The sequence below is a fragment of the Antechinus flavipes genome, chromosome 2 (genome assembly GCF_016432865.1).
Source record: "Antechinus flavipes isolate AdamAnt ecotype Samford, QLD, Australia chromosome 2, AdamAnt_v2, whole genome shotgun sequence".
Taxonomy (NCBI): domain Eukaryota; kingdom Metazoa; phylum Chordata; class Mammalia; order Dasyuromorphia; family Dasyuridae; genus Antechinus; species Antechinus flavipes.
The window spans coordinates 25,920,202-25,940,060 of record NC_067399.1 but is presented as its reverse complement, the minus strand read 5'-3'; the positions used below and the strand labels follow the sequence as shown (position 1 = coordinate 25,940,060).

The 19,859-nt window shown below is 35.3% G+C and overlaps 1 protein-coding gene across 2 annotated transcripts in view; it reads right to left on the bottom strand.

The window, feature by feature from the left end:
• The window catches only part of CTNNA2 (catenin alpha 2), a 1,459,872-nt gene that overhangs the window by 980,041 nt on the left and 459,972 nt on the right, over positions 1-19,859 (bottom strand). For both annotated transcript variants that reach the window (XM_051974336.1, XM_051974337.1), the window contains exon 5: positions 3,470-3,589. In XM_051974336.1, the coding sequence (XP_051830296.1) occupies positions 3,470-3,589 (120 nt within the window). The remainder of the gene's footprint in view (positions 1-3,469; positions 3,590-19,859) is intronic.

Below are 19,859 nucleotides of genomic sequence, written 5' to 3'. Positions count from 1 at the left end.
AGTTTACAGCAAGCCCCTCTCTGCCACTTTTCCTACCCTTTAAAAGTAGTCTTAATTTCAAAAATTCTGGGCATTACTGATAGTATAATTCTTTGATTTTTTCATTAAAAAGATGGAAGAGGAAAGAGGAAGAGGAAGAAGAAGAAGATGAGAAAAAGAAGAAAGACAGGAGGAGGAGAAGGAAAAGCAGCAGCAGGAGGAAGAGAAAGAAGAAGAAGAAGAAGAAGAAGAAGAAGAAGAAGAAGAGAAGAAGAAGAAGAAGAAGAGAAGAAGAAGAAGAAGAAGAAGAAGAAGAAGAAGAAGAAGAAGAAAGACGATGATGATGGAGAAGATGGAGGAGGAGGAAGAGGAGAAGGAGAAGCCCAATAATTAGGAAATCAATGTCATCCTGGAGCCAAAAGAAATGCTATTTGTGAGTAACCCTTAAGGTTAAATCTCCTTTTCAAGGTCAGAAAGTATTTTCTCCATTTGAAGAGGTCATGTTAATGGAGAGCTGGTTCCTATTGCCCATTTGGGGTTAGGAAGCAGAATTCTTTCTGTGGAAGGCAGATATATTCCTACTGTAAAAACATCATGGTTCTAGATTTTGTTTGCAGTCTCATAATTGGAAAAGATATCTGTGACTATTTAATTCACTTAAGAAATAAATAACTCACCCACTGGAAAACCAACCCCCTACTAAAACAAATAATCATCCAGCTCCAGTATGGGGAGAGAAGATATAATTAAGATGGAAGCTCTTTAGAGTTGTTGGATTCCCCAGGGCCTGGTAGAGTGAACTGGCCCAAAGTATATGCTTATTAAATTCAAATTCCTAGGCCAATCTATTCCACTTTGGGAAAGCTAAAATTGTTAAGACATATTCTTTCCTATTACAAAATCTACATCCTTACAGTTTCCAGCAAGAACATCTGATTTTGTAAGTTGGGACTAAATAAGGCAAGTTGGATCCTTTTTTTCAGGCAGTGTGGTAGATGGGGGGCTGATTCAAGGAGTTCAGGAAGACCTAATTTCAAAATCAGTCGTAGATATTTATTAGTTGTGTGATCCTGGGCAAATTGCTTAATTTCTCTTAGTCTCATTTTCCTAATCTAATGGGATAATGATAGTACCTCCCTCAGGAGGTCAAGATCAAATGAGTTCACATTTCTAAGTGCTTTGAAAAACTTAAAGGGCAATATGAATGCTATTACCACCACCATCAGTCAAAAAAGTCCTTCACACACTTTAAGACTGCCCTCCTCCCACGTTTTATCTTTTGCAAACTAACAATTCTCTGGTCTCTCTATTAATTATTATATAATTTTCAGGAAGCTGTCTTATGCTAGAGCTTTTTCTACTGGCTTACCCTCATCTGGTGAGTGACAGAAGTGGGACCTGCTGAAATTATTTCTAGGCATCAAATTTAGTCTAATAAATGCACACTGGATCTGCTGACTGTGCTAGGGGCTTCTGACTGTGACAAAAGATGATTATCAAATGATCGAGCATCTGCTTGCCGGCCTTTGATCACCAAGTCCAAATGGATGCTACCCAGCAATAAATGCAAACTCAAACTGCATATTTGAGCCTGAGAAATGGATGGATGGAGAGCTAGGGACAGTCACATATTTACCATACATAATGAATTATGAAATAGCTGAGAAAGGGATAGGAAAGGAGATCCTGGCCAATCTCATCACTACCATCACTATCACAACTATATTTTTATTTGCAGTGGCCTGAGTGAGGGAGGTGAGTCAGAGAAGTGGGTGTGCACATATATATGTATGAATGGTTCCTTTTGAAAGCATCCCATTTGAGGATGTTCTTAGCCTTTGAGTATGCTATTGAAGAGGTCAATCCTCTGTACTCTTCCACAAGATATTGCTTTTTTATTTATTTGAGAAAGGAAACTAAGCTGAATCCATTATAGTTTCTGAGCCAGCCAGCCTGGCAATTGTTATAATCTCATATAAAAATAATTCACTTTATCTTTTCTACTTGTGATTCACAAAGGGCTATTAAGTATGCATTTGAGTATATATACATATATATGTATATATATGTATGTATATATCCACTATCATCAATAAATTAACATATTTGAATTTTTTCCAATGATGACATGTGAATTCACATGTATCAATTAGTTCTACTTAGTACCTTGTTTCAAGTTCTGGCCCAAAACATCTCCTTGTAAGATTAGATCAAGGATACTGAACCATGCTAAATTAGATAATTATTGTCTCTATCAACTCTAATGACCTAACAGTTTGTAAAGATTCCAACAATGATATTAATGGGGAAGGAGAGAAGAAAATCTTTGTTAAAAGAAATCTTGGGAAATTCAGGTCCTCATTTGGAAAATTGAGGGGCCTGGAATAGACAATTGCACAGAAACAAATGTTAAATCAGAAGTTTTTAAAAGGAAAATGACCTATGTACAAAAAATATTCATAGCAGCTTTCTTCTCAAGGCAAAAAAATTGGAAATTGAAGAGAAGCCCATCTATTGGGGAGTGGCTCAATAAAATGTGGTATGTGTTTATGATGAAATATTATTGTTCTATGGAAAATGAGGAGTAGGATGCTCTGAGAAAAAAAAAAAACCTGGAAAGTCCTCCATGAACTCAAGCAAAGTGAAATGCACTGTATACAAAGTAATAGCAATGTTCTGGAATGACCAGATATAAATGACTTGGCTATTTTCAGCAGTACAATGATCCATGACTATTCTGAATGACTTACAATGAAAAATCCTGTCCATACCCAGAAAAAGATCTGATTGTTTCTGAATGCAAACTGAAGCATTCTCTCTTTCTCTTGAGGGTTTTTATTTTCATTAGGGTGGAAGATCTTTGTTTTCTTTCACAACATGGCCTTTATGGAAATTACATACCTTCACATGTGGTTTCTTAATTGTGGAAGGGGATAAGGGAAAGAACCTAGAACTCAAAATTTTAAAAACAAATGTAAAAAAATTGTTTCAAATGTAATTGGGGAAAATAGTAAATAAATAAACATATACAAAATGAAATCTGTAGCATCAAGGTAAACCTCATTCCATGGTGTTCTAGTAGATGGCAGGATATAATTTAATCATGGTCTAGAGTTGGCTAAATATAATGGGATAACATGAGTTTTCACTCACTTATATATTAATCAAAATTAGTATATCTAATATCTACATAATGTTAATCATCTAAAGTAGGAGTCATCATCCTACATTTTAATGGATATGGAATTAACTAAGAAGAAAGATACTTTTCAATTGGATCATAATATAACAATTTTCTTTTGAAACTACACTGCATCAGTATTGAAACTACCATCTCAAAAATAAAAATTGCTTCTGAAACTGACATAAGATATTGCCTACAATTCAAGAATACAATTTGGCAAATCTTAAATAGTATGCTAAAGACAAAATAACCTATATGATTACATGTACTCTAGCCATTCTTCTGTAATTCCACATGCTTCCTCACCTGTTGTCTTCTGGCAGCTACATAGTTCAATTTCACCATCTCTTTTCCAAACTCCTTAAAACGATTTGCAAGGTCTTGCTCATTTGTAGCATTTTTCACAGCTTCCAGAGCTTCCTCAACCTAAAATGAAAAGAAGACAAAAGCTTTAAATTTGAAAGATGTCTAAGGTAGGATAATATTATTTAAAACTTTGCTATTATAAAAGTTTAAATATTAATTCCCACATTCGTGTAAATGTTCACAATGTGTGTGTATATTCTCTTCTCATAAATATCAATGGAATTTAAAAAAAATTAGTCATTACTTGCATTCAAACAATATTTAATATATGTTTAGTTTCATAATAATTACTCTCCTTCATCCTTTCTTCTCATCCTAACACCTCCTAAATTTGACCTACTCTTATGGTGTCAATATCTCTTGGAACGATCCCTTTACTCTGTGCTCATGGCCATACAAGTGTTACAAGTAAGTATTGCCTCTCCTCGGGTCTACTGAAATGGCTTCTTAGTTGCTAGCATTTAAGTTCTTCTATAATTTGATTCTAAAACTATTTGCAGATGAGAGATTAGTCAATATTATTCAGGAGAGAAATAATGCCCCAAATATTAGAAATTTATTCTTGAACAAGCAGCCTAACATCAATAAGTGAATTGCTTCCTTGAATAGAATCAAGATAAGGAATACTCAGGTCAATTCACTGCTGTGGAATTTATTACTTATAAATCTTTGGGAAAATCACTTAAGCCCTCTCCACTTTTTAAATGTATAAATTTAAGAGTGTGATAGGTATATTAACATTCCTCTATGGTATTTTATTTTTTCCAATTACAAGTAAAGATAACTTTGAATATTAATTTTTTATATGATTTTAAATTCCAAATTTTCTCCTTGCCTCACTTCTTTTCCCTTTCCCCAAGACATCAAGAAATCTGACATAGGTTGTTCATGTACAATCATTTTAGACATAATACATCAGTGTTTCTCATAAGGTTGTGGTGAATTTTTTATTGTGAAGAAATTTAAACATTTAAATCGTTATTACTATACAATTATTTTACAATGAATTGGCCTATTGGTTACTTTCAGCATAATAAAAAAAATAAGAATATGGAGCATTTAGGTGCCACAATGCAAAGACCACCAGCCCTGGAATAAGAAGAACCTGAGTAAAAATCTGGCCTTAATTACTTGCCATTTATTATGTGACTGGATTTGTCATAAACCCAATTGTCTCATCAAAAAAAAATAGGCAAGAATGTTTTGAAATCAGATTGTAAAGCTTTGTTAAATTTTCCAGAGAGCAACGAGTTCTCAGTTCTCAGTGGAGAATACAAATTGGGACTTGATTTATTGTTTTGTTGATTGTCTGTACTTTAAAAAGAGATGGAAAAAATGTTAATAATGCAAAGTAAATTTAAAAGTGCCTCTTGTAATATGTTTATTTTTTTCTGGAGAGCAAGTTGTTCCAGCATCCCTGTGGTTAGGCTCCTTCATTTGAATAATTACAGGCTTACAGAGAGATTTCAACAGAAGGTAAGTTAAGACAGAAGAAAACTTCCAACTATTCTCCCTAGAATCTCATCAACAAATGAATTCATACCTGTACCTACATATATAAATACCTATAGTTATCTGCATAAATACCTGGGCACATATGGGTATACGTAAACACAGATATACACACTGCATTTTATGGAGCTCTTAAAGTAGTAAGATATTGGCCATTTATGTTCTGATAAAAGAGAAGGGAAGTCTGGATGGAAATCAATTTGGGGAACAGTAAACTAAGACAGGATATCAGATCCCTGTGCAGCAAGAACTTCTGGATAGTCTTGGGGAAAGTACTCAAAGGGAAGGAGAGATTTAAAAATGTATAAGAGGCGGAGGCAGGAAATAAGCTATGAATATGTCTGAATTTCACCTAGATTTTACTCTTTATGTTTGTATCTTATTAATATTCAACTTATATCTAACTGATTGCATGAAGTGTCTCAATTTGAACTTGTCACTAAAGTAGGCCAAACAGACAGAGGGCAATACAATTATTTCAGTTATTTAAATACAAAACATTAAAATTTGGCCAATATCTCAAAAAGCAGTAATATGACTTACTAATATCATACATTTATGTTGCATAATGGGAAAGTACAGTGTTGAAAAGAGAATGATGATTATCATTAAATCTTTTATCTACTAATGCAGTTCAATTTCATTTCTTAGTTCATTTTTAAAAGACTAATTCATTGTGGGAAGAAAATTTTATTATCAACTAAGTTATTTATTGCAGTATATTCTTTTCAAAAAGCCTTAGACTAAACATCTTTCCATTTTAATTGTACTCATTGAACTTCTCTATAATTTTGATATTTAATTAGGGGAGTTACTAAAAGACAAATATTCAACCTAAGTCTTCTACAATGGTCATTAAAATAACACTGACTACAATTAATCTACACATTTAGAAAAGTGGCTAAATAATTGTTTTTTGATAGTTGATTTTGTTTGGTATTGTAAAGGCAATGTAGGCAATTATATTGTATCTTTCAGGAGAATATAAGCCCTTTGAGAGAAGGGAAGGAAGTCTTTTTTAATGTGTCATTTTAAAAATCCTATCACCTTCCATAAAAGCTTGCACATGGTAGGTCTTTGTAAATTTGAATAATTGATGGATACGCCATCCCTTCTCTTAATACAAATGGAAGTTATTATGATTCTATTTCAATAGCATTTTTGATCTTATAAAGATTCTGAAAAGTTATATTCTTGAGGCATTATGATGGATCAATGAACACAGAGAGGTTAGGGAAGGGAATGGTGCCGGGCATTTAAATGGAGAAAGATCTACAGAATGTCACATACTGCCAAATCCATTTGCTCTCAAATACATCACAGGCTCAGTGCATTTCAGCTCAACAAAAACATTTATCATCAAGTTGTACGCCAACAACAAATGTAAATAAATGTAATTTATTTGTAATTTTTAATAAATTTGTAATTTAAATGTAAATAAATAAATAAACCTCAGAGTTTGCTCTCCCAGAGCTAGCATTCTATTTGAAGCATAGAAGAATATAGACATATGTAAAAAATGAATTAACATGGGAAAGAGAAAATCACATGGTCATTGAGGAGGTAGATTAAAGAGTGTTTCATTAAATCCTATAACAATCTGGCTTTATTCTGGAAGGGAGAGATCACTGGAGGAAGGCAGGTTTAAGGAAATTAATTGGGGAAAAATAACACCTACATACACAGAAACCAAGCTAGACATTGATATTGAGAAAAGATGGTAAACCAGCAGGAAGAATTTAAATTAAACTGGATGTTGGTAAAACCATAACTGCTTGAAGGAAAAATAGGAAGGCAAGAAACTATATCAGTCAAACCAATCTATGACGAGTAGATTTATTTTTTAATTTAATAATATTTTTCTAATTATACATAGAAATAATATTCAAGACTAGATTTAGAATGGATTTCCATGGGCCTTTAGAATCATTCATTTTATAGTTTTAAGGATTTATTTTGCTTTATCTTTCCTTTAGAGCAATTTCATAAAAATTATTCTTATATTCTTTTTTTTTTCTTTTTGCTACGGCAATTGGGGTTAAGTGATTTGCCCAGGGTCACACAGCTAGAAAGTGTTAAGTGTTTGAGGCCCGATTTGAACTCAAGTCCTCCTGACTTAAGAGCTGGTGCTCCATCCACTGCTCTACCTAGCTGCCCCTATTGCTTACATTCTTATAGTCAGTAAAAATATTCAAGAGTACACTATGTGCTAGGCACTATCAAATATATATGGAAATAACTATAATATGTGGGTAGTAATTGAGGAGAAGAGAAAAACTGTAATTCAAAAAAGAAGGAAGAGGAGTGATCTGGATGGCAGTGAAAAACAGGTACTAGAATTTTGAACGATTGAACCTCAAGAGAAAACAGGATGATGAGTGATGGCAAGAGAATCCCAAAGAGCAGAGATTATGCCAAATATACCCCATTCTTTGCCAGTAAGAATGGGAGCGTGAAAACAAATACTAAAAAGGGTAGCCAGGGAGACAAAGTCATCAAGAAAGAATCAGATCTCAGTAAGAATCATAAAATGAAAAAAATGAAAAAGGAAAAGTTTTAACACGAAAGCGGGGCTTTTTGCTTATGGAACAAATAGTACAGGTAACACAGTGGCAAGGGTGCATAGTTTTAGGGCATGATATTGGAAGCACCGAGATGAGGAGGATAAGAATCATAGGGTAATCAGTGGGGATGAAGAAAATCATTTGTAAAAATCATTGAGAGATTCAAGATCACTAGGATAGAGTGACTGGTAGGAACTGGTTATTGATTGCCAAATGAGTTCATGAGGGGCTTGTACATCTCTGGGGATTTGATTTAGGATGGTATCATCTCTAGGTATTAGGAAGCTCAGGCTAGTGGTGGAAAATAGTTGACATTTATTTATTATTTATTATCCTTTCCTTCAGGCTGGCCAGATCAGGAGCCAGGTGGAGGAAGCAGGAAGCAATGGTGTCTCTCTGCCCTTTATAGGTAGGAAAGGTTCCCTGACAATTGGACAAAGTTCAGCTCAGAAGACCAGCTTATGATAGATGGGGACTAGAACAGTGTCTCTGATGCCTTTCTGGAAGGAAAAGGGAAGATAAGGGAACACAACAAAACACAGGGCCCTCACCTGGGTTCATTCATCCTAAAAGATAAGCCTAAAGAGACAACATCTGCAACAACTGTTCTCTTCCTGCTCAGAGTTGTCTCCCATGCATTCTATGCTACCATACCCCTGTAGAGTTTATTAAAGCCATTTCTGAAACTGAAAAGGGATTTTATAACCTTAAAAAGAAAATAGAAGAAAGCAGCAAATGTCTATTTCTACCCAATTTATGAAGACATTACATAGTTTTCTATAGGGTCAATACTAGTGAGAGGAAGTCTTGTACTGTTAATAGGCTCATGATGGTTATTTCAGTATTAATTCTCTCTTTGGGACATAACAATTGGCTTCAAGGAAAACAAAAATAATTATTTCTCTAAGGCCCATAATAATGCCTATTTTTATATAACAACATGTTCTACCGCTTGTTAATGAGAACCAATTTCAGGACTTTGTTTCATTGTGATGCTCATAACTTACTGTTCTCATTAGTTTTTACTAAAGAAACCAGATGCTAGCTTTGCATTTATGTTTGGTTTATTCAACCTCGTTTTGAAAAGAGAATACTTAGAATGATTTTCTGTTTATTTAAAATATAGTCATAGTCTTAGAAATCTCAGGTCTGGAGGGAACCCCTAGTCCAGGCCAATCCTTTGCCACAAAAGAAAACTGAGAACTAAGAAGATGCAAGCCTTCTGCCCCAAAATCCCACAGCTGGAATCTGTTAGAATGGGTCAGGTAAGATACAATTGAGTACTTTTCCATAATACCCATAGTCCTCCTTTGTTATAGGAATTTCAGAGGTCTCTTAGGAATATTGAAAAAAGACAGCTCTTTAGAGAATTTTTTGGAGGGAGAGAGAGGTATTATTTCTCAATAATAAGATTGCACAAAATTTACTGTTGTCATATTACTCAAAAGTGGATAGTGTGGTCACTCTTCTGTTCTGTTGGGAATATTTGTGTGTTGAGTGCTGTTGAGGTAGCTAGGTGGTGTATTAGCCAGAGTTCTAGAAGTGCAGGAAGACAAGATCTAGAATCCTGCTTTATGTACTTATTAATTATATTAGCTGTGTGATCCTGGGCAAGTCATCTAACCAATTCCAGTTTTAGGTTCCTCTGTAAAATGGGCATCATCATAATTCCTATCTCACAGAGTGAGACAACATGGGTAAAGCCTTTCCCAAATCTGAAAGTATGATATACATGTGAGATAAGACACTCAGAACTTTATCATGTGATCTATGTTTGTCTCCATATTTCTTCCATCTTGGACTTATAAAGTTAATTTTTTTAACCTAAGAAGTTTTTCCTATACATTTAATTTCATTCGAGTCTGTTGTTTTAAATACTGGGTTTCTTAGCCATGTAAATTATTCTCTCTTCCTGTTCTCCTTACTCCCTCCAACCTCACACATATACAGATTGCATCTATCTACAGATCTGAAAACCTTTGACATGGCTTTTTGCAAGTTAGTCATAAAAATATTGGATATCACAGAACAATAATATTCCAATAAAAAAACCCACTCTCCAAATTCATACTTTTTTGGTCTATTTGCTTTTGAGTTTATGTAATTATATTATCATATAGCCTCCCTCTCCATGCTATTCATGCTTTACTGAATTTCTATCAGTCAAAATCCTAAGTCAAGAGAAAGATATCAAGTGTCTAGATTGATATGTTCTGGATGAAGCCATGTGGGCTTTCATTGATCACCTTTCAATTTTGTAAGAACTAGGAACAGTAGAACTTTAAAAATTAATCTCAGCGTAGTACGTGGAGTAAAAGTCAATTTCAATGAATTTTATTTTATAGGCTCTACCCTCTTCATTTTTGTTTTCAAATGGGACATTTATCCATCTCCAGTTCTTTGCCATCTCTTTTATGCTCAGAGATCACTGACATTGGTTAAATAGCCATTTGTATACTCCCAGCCATGGTGATTTGTGGAGGGTATACTAAATTATGAGTCACATGCTGTCTCTGACATTCATTCCCTATGTGACCTTGAACAAGTGACTTAAATTTCTCATCTTAGAGCATATTTGGAACTATAAAAATTTATCAAAGCTTAATGCAACCTTGGAGTTACTATAACTTTAACAAGAAAAGCTTGATCTCAGATTAAAGACCTGTTATGAAACTTTGGAAAGCATGATGAACGATGTACAAAGAATTCAAGAGACCAGGACCTTAGACAATAGATCTGGTACAAAGCTAATTATAAGCTAGAAAAATGGATAATTTTAGGGTGTGCTGCTTCTCCTAAGAAGTTGAAACTTTTCGACTGAGCTTGTGTGCATTGTAAAAGTTCAATCCAGTGCCTTCAGACTGAAAATTAAGGGCAGGCAATAGAGGTAAAGGTAAACTCTTTCACTTAAGTTTAATAATACATCTATCTGTCAGAGTTTTATTGAACCACAAGCTCAATATGGCATCCAACAAACAAGAAACATGTCTTGGAAATTTGTCCTCCATTAAGAGATAATGAGATGCCAGGAAAAAAGAACGGATAGTCCTCCTGTACTTTGTCCTAATTAGGCCACATCTATTGCATTCAATTCTGGGAACCCTATTTCAGGAAAGTTAATGATAAAGTCAAGTGTGTCCAAATGTAGGCAACCACATTGTAAAGAGTTTAACTCCCTTTCTAATGCTGATGAGTCCAAGTGTGGAGAAGACTTGGGGGATTACAGTTGTGTTTAAGTACTTGAAAGACTGCAATGTGGAAGAGAAAGAATAAACTTGTTCTGTTAGTTTACAAAAGCTTAAGAGGGAAAAACTACATGAGGTACAGCAGCTGAATGTTGAGGGGAATAAAACCAATTAGATGGGTAGGTCATGCAGTGGATAGAGCACCAACTCTGGAGTCAGAAGGAATAGTTCAAATTAAGCCTCAGACATTTGACATACAGCTTGTGTGATCCTGAGCAAGTCACTTAACCTAACTGCCTCAATTACCTCCCCCCCACAAAAAAAAAATAAATTAGAGCTATCAGAAAATGGGATGGCCAACTTAAAAAGGAGGTAATAGGTTGTTTTTCACTGGAATTTGTTAAGTGCCACTTTGATGATTTCCTGTGAGGGCAATATTAATGTGAGTACTGATTCTCAGGGGTCAGTTGCTGTATATGGCCACTAAAACTCATTCTAATCTAAACTTTTGTGATTCGAATATGTTATTTCCAAAAATGAGACAAGCAGAATATGAAGGGTTTGGGGAATGAGCTCAATTTATTTTCCCCTTAAACCAAGCTACTTCTCATAAGACATATAACTTCACATTCTTTTTTTATTTTGTTTTCGTTTCTTGTTTTGAAGCAATTGGGGTGAAGTGACTTGCCCAGGGTCACACAGGTAGGAAGTGTTAGGTGTCTGAAGCCAGATTTGAACTCAAATCCTCCTGACTCAGGTCTGGTACTCTATCCACTATCCATTCTAGATGCTGTTCACATTCTTTTTTTCCCCTGCATCTTTCTCTATTACAAATATCTCTCCCCTCATTAAAGTAAAAAAAAAAAATAAGACTGCCTCTGAAGCACTTTAGATTTCATTATGTAAGCACATATGAAAATTGATGAAAATGTACATCCAGAAAGATAATGTATATAGAAAATGATAATGCATATAAAACTTTACAAACCTTAAAGCAAATAATAATTATGATGGTGAGAAATATAATACACTTATATTTTGATAATAATAAATGTGTTATTATTTATAATAAGACATCTATGTAATAAGATAATGTTTGTGTAAAATACTAACTTTAAATCAAATAATAATGATGATAAATTATTCTTATTATTATCATTACATTTCCTAGCTGCCTCCCTAGGTTTCAGTGCTGTTTGTCAATATATTCCTAATAGCTTTAACTGACCTCATCATAAACTTGTCATATATTTCAGAAACTTCAATATATACAAATATTTGATTAGTTTGTGTTTCATAGGAATAATAATAATTATGAAAAAAAGATGAGGAGGAGGAGGAGGAAGATGAAAATGATGATAAGGATGACTTAAACTCTCTGAAATGTGAACTAGCCAAATGCTTGAGGATAATACAGTTTCAGAAAAATCCTATCAATTTATGATGAAGTTGGCTAAATTTATTAGCATTTCAGGGGTATACTGACAAACAGCAATGGGAACCTAGAAAGGCAGCTAGGTGATTTCGTAGATAGATCTTTGGACATGGAATCAAGATAAATTTGAATTCAAAACCAGCCTCAGATATTTGCTAGTTATATAATACAGGGCTATTCATTTAATGCCCCTGCATCTCAGTTTCCCCATTTATAGGATGAAGATAATAATATCTACTTCTCTGAATTGTTAGAAGCATCAAATGGGACAATATAGGTAAAGTTCTTTGCTGTCCTCAAAGTGCTATATAAATGTTAAGTTATAATTATAATGAATTATTATTATTAGTGAATTTAAATAATTATTAATGACTCATTTATAGTTATTACTTGGTCAGAGAATTTGGGGGAAGGTTGAACAGGAGTGTGGCCATGAGGTTAATCAGGATTTATTGATTTATTGAAGGAAGTCTTCATGGAAGAGATGCTACCTGAGTCAGGTCATATAGGAAGCCATAAACTGAGTCACTAAATGGACATTTCCTAAAGAATACATCACGCCTTCTACACCTACCAATAAGATCAGGCATTGGGTTAAAATAGGACCAAATAAGACCAAGGAGACCAAAAAAGGATGATGTAGTAAAAGTCTGGCTTGGGTCCCATTAATTACCAGGGCAGTTTTAAAGTTTGATTTAACATATGACCTTGAAGGCAAGGTTGGGATCCCCACAGAAGGTGAGCACTCATCAGTCTTCTCCAGAGAAACCCATTCAGCAGCAATAATTCCATTTCTAATGCACAGAAGCATGGAGGATGCAATATTGCCGATGGCACTTTAGCTTCTATGGAAATCGGCACTGCTGTGGTCACAAATAGAGCCTCAGGAAAATCCTTCTGAGATAGACAAGCAGTGTGAAAAAAGAGCTGAAGAGATGTTTCCTTCAGCATATGGAGCACCGAACAAACACCACCAGCCTTATGAAACAGCCTTCCAAAAACGTGTGAGAAATGGGATCCTGGTAAATATTATGGCATCTCACATCACTCAGTGTTGGCAGTCTGCTGGCCAACATTCACTGGAATCTCCCATCACACATCATTAATGTGTATCCCAAAAAGAGCAAGGAAGAGGGGTTAGAACACCAGCCCTGAAGTCAGGAGGACCTAAGTTCAAATGTGACCTCAGACAGTTAATACTTCCTGACTCTGTGACCCTGAGCAAGTTACTTAAGGCCAGTTGCCTTAGGGAAAAAAAGCAAGGGAGATTATTGGAATTTATTAGAAAGGTCACAAAAGTATAATGTAATGTCTTATAACTGTATTGGGCTTGGGATTTGATAAGAAGAGTCATGAAATCAGGAAATACTAAACATATCATCTCTTTACCTCTCTCCATCTCAGCCTCCTCATCATTTGTTTATTCATTTATTCACTCATTCATTAATTCTTTCAGCAGACACTTATTAAGCAGCATGCTAGCATCTGAGAAGAAAAAGCTGTATTCAGCACAGGCTCTTCACTGAAGCAGTTTCTAGCACAGAACATGTGGAAGGGCACAAGATATAGAAATGGAAAGCTTGAATCCCTGTACTCCCCTCTGACACTTACTGGTTGTATGACCCTGTTCTTGTCCCTTAATTGCTTTATGGCTCAGTGGTGTCCTTCTAAGGTCTTTTCCTTATGATCTTATAATTCTGTGACAATTTAATGAGGGCCAAAGATAGGCAAATAATTGTGATGTCTGGAAGAAGTGAAAGGTAAAGACCTTTTGTAAATATGTGAGATAAAGAGGTAGAGACCATGTTTGCTTAGGGTGGGAAGGCTTCATGGAAGAGATGCTATCTGAGTCAGGTCATAAAGGAAGCAAAGGATTTGGGGAGTCCACTATGAGGATGGAAAGGAAATCACTTCAAATAAAGGGAGATGATGTGAGATGGAACAGAGCAGGAGGGGAATTGAAACCAAACAGCAATCTTATCTGCTTAAATGGAAAATAGATGAGGGCAAATAATATGAGACAGATTAGAAAGATAAATGGAGGACAAGAGTATAAGGGACAAAAGTATTTGCAATCTGAGGTAGATCAGTAAGATAGTATGGAAGCAAGACTGCAGAGGGTTTTAAAAGCCTGAATCAGGAGAAAAACAATGATAATACCCAATCACTTTTCAGAGTCACTTTAAAGATCTCATTATGCAGTTCTAAGCAAATGTGATATCCCTATTCTATTGTTATTTTGCAAAACAGACATGAAGCATTTGCATTCTCTACTTCAGTGGGTTGTTATGTAGAAAACATTTGGGGAAAATCAAAGATCTCTAGGTGCAGTAGTTATTACTATTCCTTACCTGTTCAGCAAAATGTCCCTGTTTTTCTACTTGGGAGTGTGTGAAGGGAACCTCTAAAAGGAGAGTAGGGTTCTTGAGCTAATTTCTGAACACTTAGCCCAGTCTAGCACAGACTTTACATGTCAATGCTTAAAACATGTTATGGACCAAATGAAATGAAATTTATAGGATAAATCATATGCGTATTTACTATGGAATTCATAGGTACCAATATGACTAAAATTAACAATTTAATCTGATTACATTAATTCAGAGCTGGCAGAATGTAAAAAGATCTGGGGTCCGGGCTGCTAATTGAAATGCAGAATTGCTCATAGTGTCTGAAGTATGACACAGCAACAAAAAGTCCTTAGACTGTGGTACACATCAGGTGGCCAACATGTAAATGATCACACTGGAAATTTGACAATACAAGATGATTACAATTCCACATCTGGGAAAGTATTTGACATGTAAATGGCTACTGTGCTATTTTACTGGAGGGCACTACTTGGTATTTGCCTTGTAAAACTGATTCTTCTCTGTGAGTAACATTTATTGTTTAGTATCCTCTTTATGGGTTTTCTACATAGGACAAAAAATAAGAAAACAAATCCTTTAACGGTTTGGACATGTATACTTATTTTGTATTTAATTTATACTTTAACATATTTAACATGTATTGGTCAACCTGCCATCTAGGGGAGGGGTTGGGGGAAGGAGGGGAAAAATTGGAACAAAAGGTTTGGCAATTGTCAATGCTGTAAAATTACCCATGCATATAACTTGTAAAGAAAAAGCTATTAAAAAAAATCCCTTCAATGCTCATTAAATCCATCCCTCAAATTTATTAACTTATATGGCATCTCCCCCTAAAAAAAAATCATGGGATTTGGACAGTTATTGACAAAAAGTAGTTCGAAAACCCACTTTTGGGCGGCTAAGGAATATAAAGCTCATAGCACAAAATGATACCTTTCAAATGGAATTTGAAAAAAGCTCAAGAATATACTCAAGAACAAGTGAATAGCATGTGACAGTTTGATGATGCTTTACAAATCCTAAAAAAACACATGTATGGGTTGACTAAATTAGGATTTTTTTTTTTAAGAAAAAGCCATTAGCAATGCTACATTTTGAGACCACTGGCTACTATCAGTGATTGGCTGTGAAATATATAAATAGACTTTGGCTTAGATAGTGGGATTTATTAGAGTGTGTCAAGAATTTCTCCCTCAAAGGAAAGTTTAACATTTTTATCAATGTCTTGAAAGCATAAATGTCACACTTATCAAAATTCCAGATGGTATTATATTGGGAATTGAAGTGTCAAGATCCAACCATATTGGATGCTAAAGTTAGAATCCAAAATTATTTAGAACCTTGGAATAAAAGACACAAGACTAAAATTATATATAATTGGGCTTAAAAGTTTATCGGTATAATGTAATGGGCTGAGACTTGAGTTGATGCACTGAGGTCCCAAGCACATGAGGCTAAATACTAATTGGACCATACTCTATTAATATATAAACTTGCACAAAGAGTGGGCGGGGGCCATTCTTTCTCCAAGCTTATATATTAATAGAGTATGGTCCAATGACTATTTAGCCTCATGTGCTTGGGACCTCAGTGCATCAACTCAAGCCTCAGCCCATTATAGTATAAGACAAGGGAATTGATATAGGCAATATATATTATTCAATTTTTTGGTAACAAAAATCTTAAAATTGTAGAAAATGTATTATGAACCAACCATGAAAGAGAAGAATATAAAACATGAATTTAATTTTAGGTATTTAATAATAATAATAACCCAATTAGCACTTATATAGCACTTACTATGTGATGAAGCACTTGAATCTGACAACAATCTTGTAAGATAGGTGCTATTATTATATACATTATACAGATGGGCAAACTGAGGCAAAGAAAAGTTAAATGACATGCCCAATATCACCCGGTCTGTAAATATCTGAGGGTACAATTTGACTCAGGTTTTCCAAAGTCCAAATCTAGCACTAGCTAGCACCCTAGGGAGAGGAATAATTCATGTCCCACCATCAAGACAGAAGGGGAGTGCTTTACTTGATATTGAGCACTAACTTTTAGGAAGGACATTCATAAGTTGAGGTATCTAGGGGAGAAAGATCAGTATGGTGAAGGGATACATTAAGACCTGTTGAAGAAACTAAGAGTGCCTAGTTTGAGAGAATTAGGGGAGAAATGACAATCACTGACACATGGTGAGGGATTTGAAGGCTCATATAAAAGAAGAATAAGATTTGTTTCGCTTGTCTACAAAGGGCATAATTAGTAGCAAGGGGATGTTGCTGCAAGGCAGATTTTGTAAAAAAAAAAAAATACCAATTATAATTTGACAAAAATGGGATGGGCTGCTTCATTAGGTCCTACTTCACCGTATATTTTAATTAAAAGACTACATTCATGCTTGTTGGAAATGTTTAAACGTGTTCTAGGTGGCCTTTGAGAGACTATGATTTTGTACACTAGTTACACGGAGGAAATAATACATAGAGTTTTCTTGGTTTTTCAGCTAGAAGGAATTTTGAAGGTCAGATCTAGTCCAACTCTCTCATTTACAAATAAATGAATGGGTGGATAAATGGGTGGACAATTTAGGGAACAAAATCCTCAAAACAATTTGCAGAAAATTCTGCATTTAGCAGAAAAGCTGAAATTTGAACCCATTTTCTTCTGGCTTAGACATTTATTATCCCAACTATAGAATCTATAAGGCAGGAATGTCTCATTTGGTAAAATGATGATGAGTTCGTGACATTTTATAGGATACAGGAAACATTTTGCTTTGTCTACATAGGCAACTGATTTTTAAAAAAAAGTTATTTAGAGCTATATTTATGGGAAAATTATCACCATAATAAAGTCAATCATTTTTATTTTCAGCTGTGTTCTTCACATAATTATAAATGTTTAACCTCTTTTAAAGTGAGCAATAAAGTATGTAACTAAAATATTTGGTTCTTAATTTAGGAAAAAAACTCAGATAGGATGATAGACTGATTTCTATCCAAAAAATATGTGTTTTTTTTTCCTCTATGCAAGATAAATCAAATACAGACAAATAATAAGACAGGAAAAGTGAAATAAAAAATAATGTATATAGAGAAAAGAATAATAGGAAAAAAAGGAAACTAAAACATAAGAAGAAATTGTGTACATATAATATATTCTTTTTGTCTAGGATGGATCCCTCCCATTCCCCAAATGAAAAAGTAAATGCAAAGTGCTGTGTGTGTGTGTGTGTATGTGTATCTGCAAGTATATGTGTGTGTATACATACACACACATAACACACACACACATACACACACACACACACACACACACACACACACATATCTGCAAGTATATATGTATATCCCATGCTATGTTTGTTGCAATGTCATTCCACTATTTCTTTTCCCAAAGTTCCAACGGGGATCTCTACACCACATGTAGTTCCGGACCTCGGTCACTAGATGGTGCCCTTATACCACAGCTCCGTTACTCCGGCTCAGCATCCGACCTCAGGCAGGTATTAGCTAATCCATGCAGTTACTTAATTACAGAACTGACAGCCTGACAGGGATGCTTAGGGATGCTTAGGGATGGCGAAACTGACCTTTCTGTACATTTGCAATAAGTACGCTCTGCTCTCCCAAACTTTTATAATTGGGAAGATAATACAACTGACTCAATGTACCCCAGACAGGACTGTTCTGATTGGTCCCTACTCCAGAAGCTGAGTGATGTAGGAATCTCTATGCTCAGGGTTCTAGGGATGAGTTGAAAGGGCGGTCTCCATCCTAGGGAAGGGAGCACAGGGACGACGGCCTTTTATTCAGCCTATTTCTTCATCCCATGACTGATCTAACACACACACACACACACACACACACACACACACACACACACTGACAAGAAGCTTCCAATCTTAGCAGACTCAGACAGAAGTAATTCCATTGATATCATTAATAACCCACTGTAAATTCCTGCCCATCCTCCCCACTGATGGATTAAGGGAGAAAGAAGCAATGAGCACAGGTGACAAGACCAGGAGGGGAGTAAGAGAATAACCCTTATATTGTCATGTCAAACAAACAGAATGGTGTTAGAAGTCTGGGTCCCCCAAAACAAGGGCACTGAACTCTTGTGACGTGGAAGACCATTAGGGAGGGACCACTTTCCTCACTGCACTCTGACTCTCTGACTCCACAATAAAGATCATTCCTGCCATCGGGGCAGAATCCTGCTTGACTTTTTTGAACGATGAAGACTTTAGTCAGCTATATGTTCCTGGGGGACGGGGCGAGTTCCAAAAGGAAGGAAATAACAAATTCATGATAAAGTTGGTGATATTTTGTTTTCAATATCTTAAATTATACTTTAATGTGTTCCAAGAACTCCTGAGTGGAAACCTTGCATCAAGACAGATCATTTCATTTATCTTGTTAGATTGGAAGAAGAGGAGCAGGCTGGACAGTGAGAAGAATCACCTAAATCTAGGGAACTAGAATATGTCAGAAGGCAAGATTTAAATTCAGGTTTTCCTGCTTCAAAAAGCTGCCAGTCTATCCACGATGGCATTCTACCCACAATGGCATCCTGTCTATCTAATCTAGTAAAATGATGGATCACAAACTCTTTTGCACTGATTGGAAGGCAGATAAGTTGGAATCAAAAAGACCCAGATTTGGTTCTCGCTAGAGACACTATGTTTATTCCTACTCTGACTTAGTGGGGTAACCCTAGGCTAGTGGTTCTCAAAGTATGGTCTAGAGAATTCTGGGGATCTCTGAAACTCTTTTAGAGGATCTACAAATTCAAAAATAGTTTTTATTTCCAATATGGTAAATGTCTATAAATATAATCCAGATAAACAAAAACTCTTTGGAGAGATCCTCAATAATTTTTAATAGGATAAAGATACTGAAAACAAAAGTTTGAAAACCACTGCACCTAGGCCATCTCCCAATACGCTTTAGAGGTACAAAATCTGAGTGCCTCAGAGCATCATTGGTAGGGTCCAATGGAAAAAAAAATACATAACATGCTTTTCAAGCCTTAAAGACCTATCTAAATGTTAGCTATAACTCATCATGTAAATCTCCCATCCCTACAGAACTCGGAGATGGCCCATGAAAAGATATTCTTTCATCACTGAGTCTAAAAATACCTAGGTTAAAGGAAGTTCTCTTTCCTGCCAGGGCTAACTCAAGATGATGGTCAAAGTGCAGCTTCTCATTGAAGATTCACTATGACGTGCAGGGAAGCAAGTCT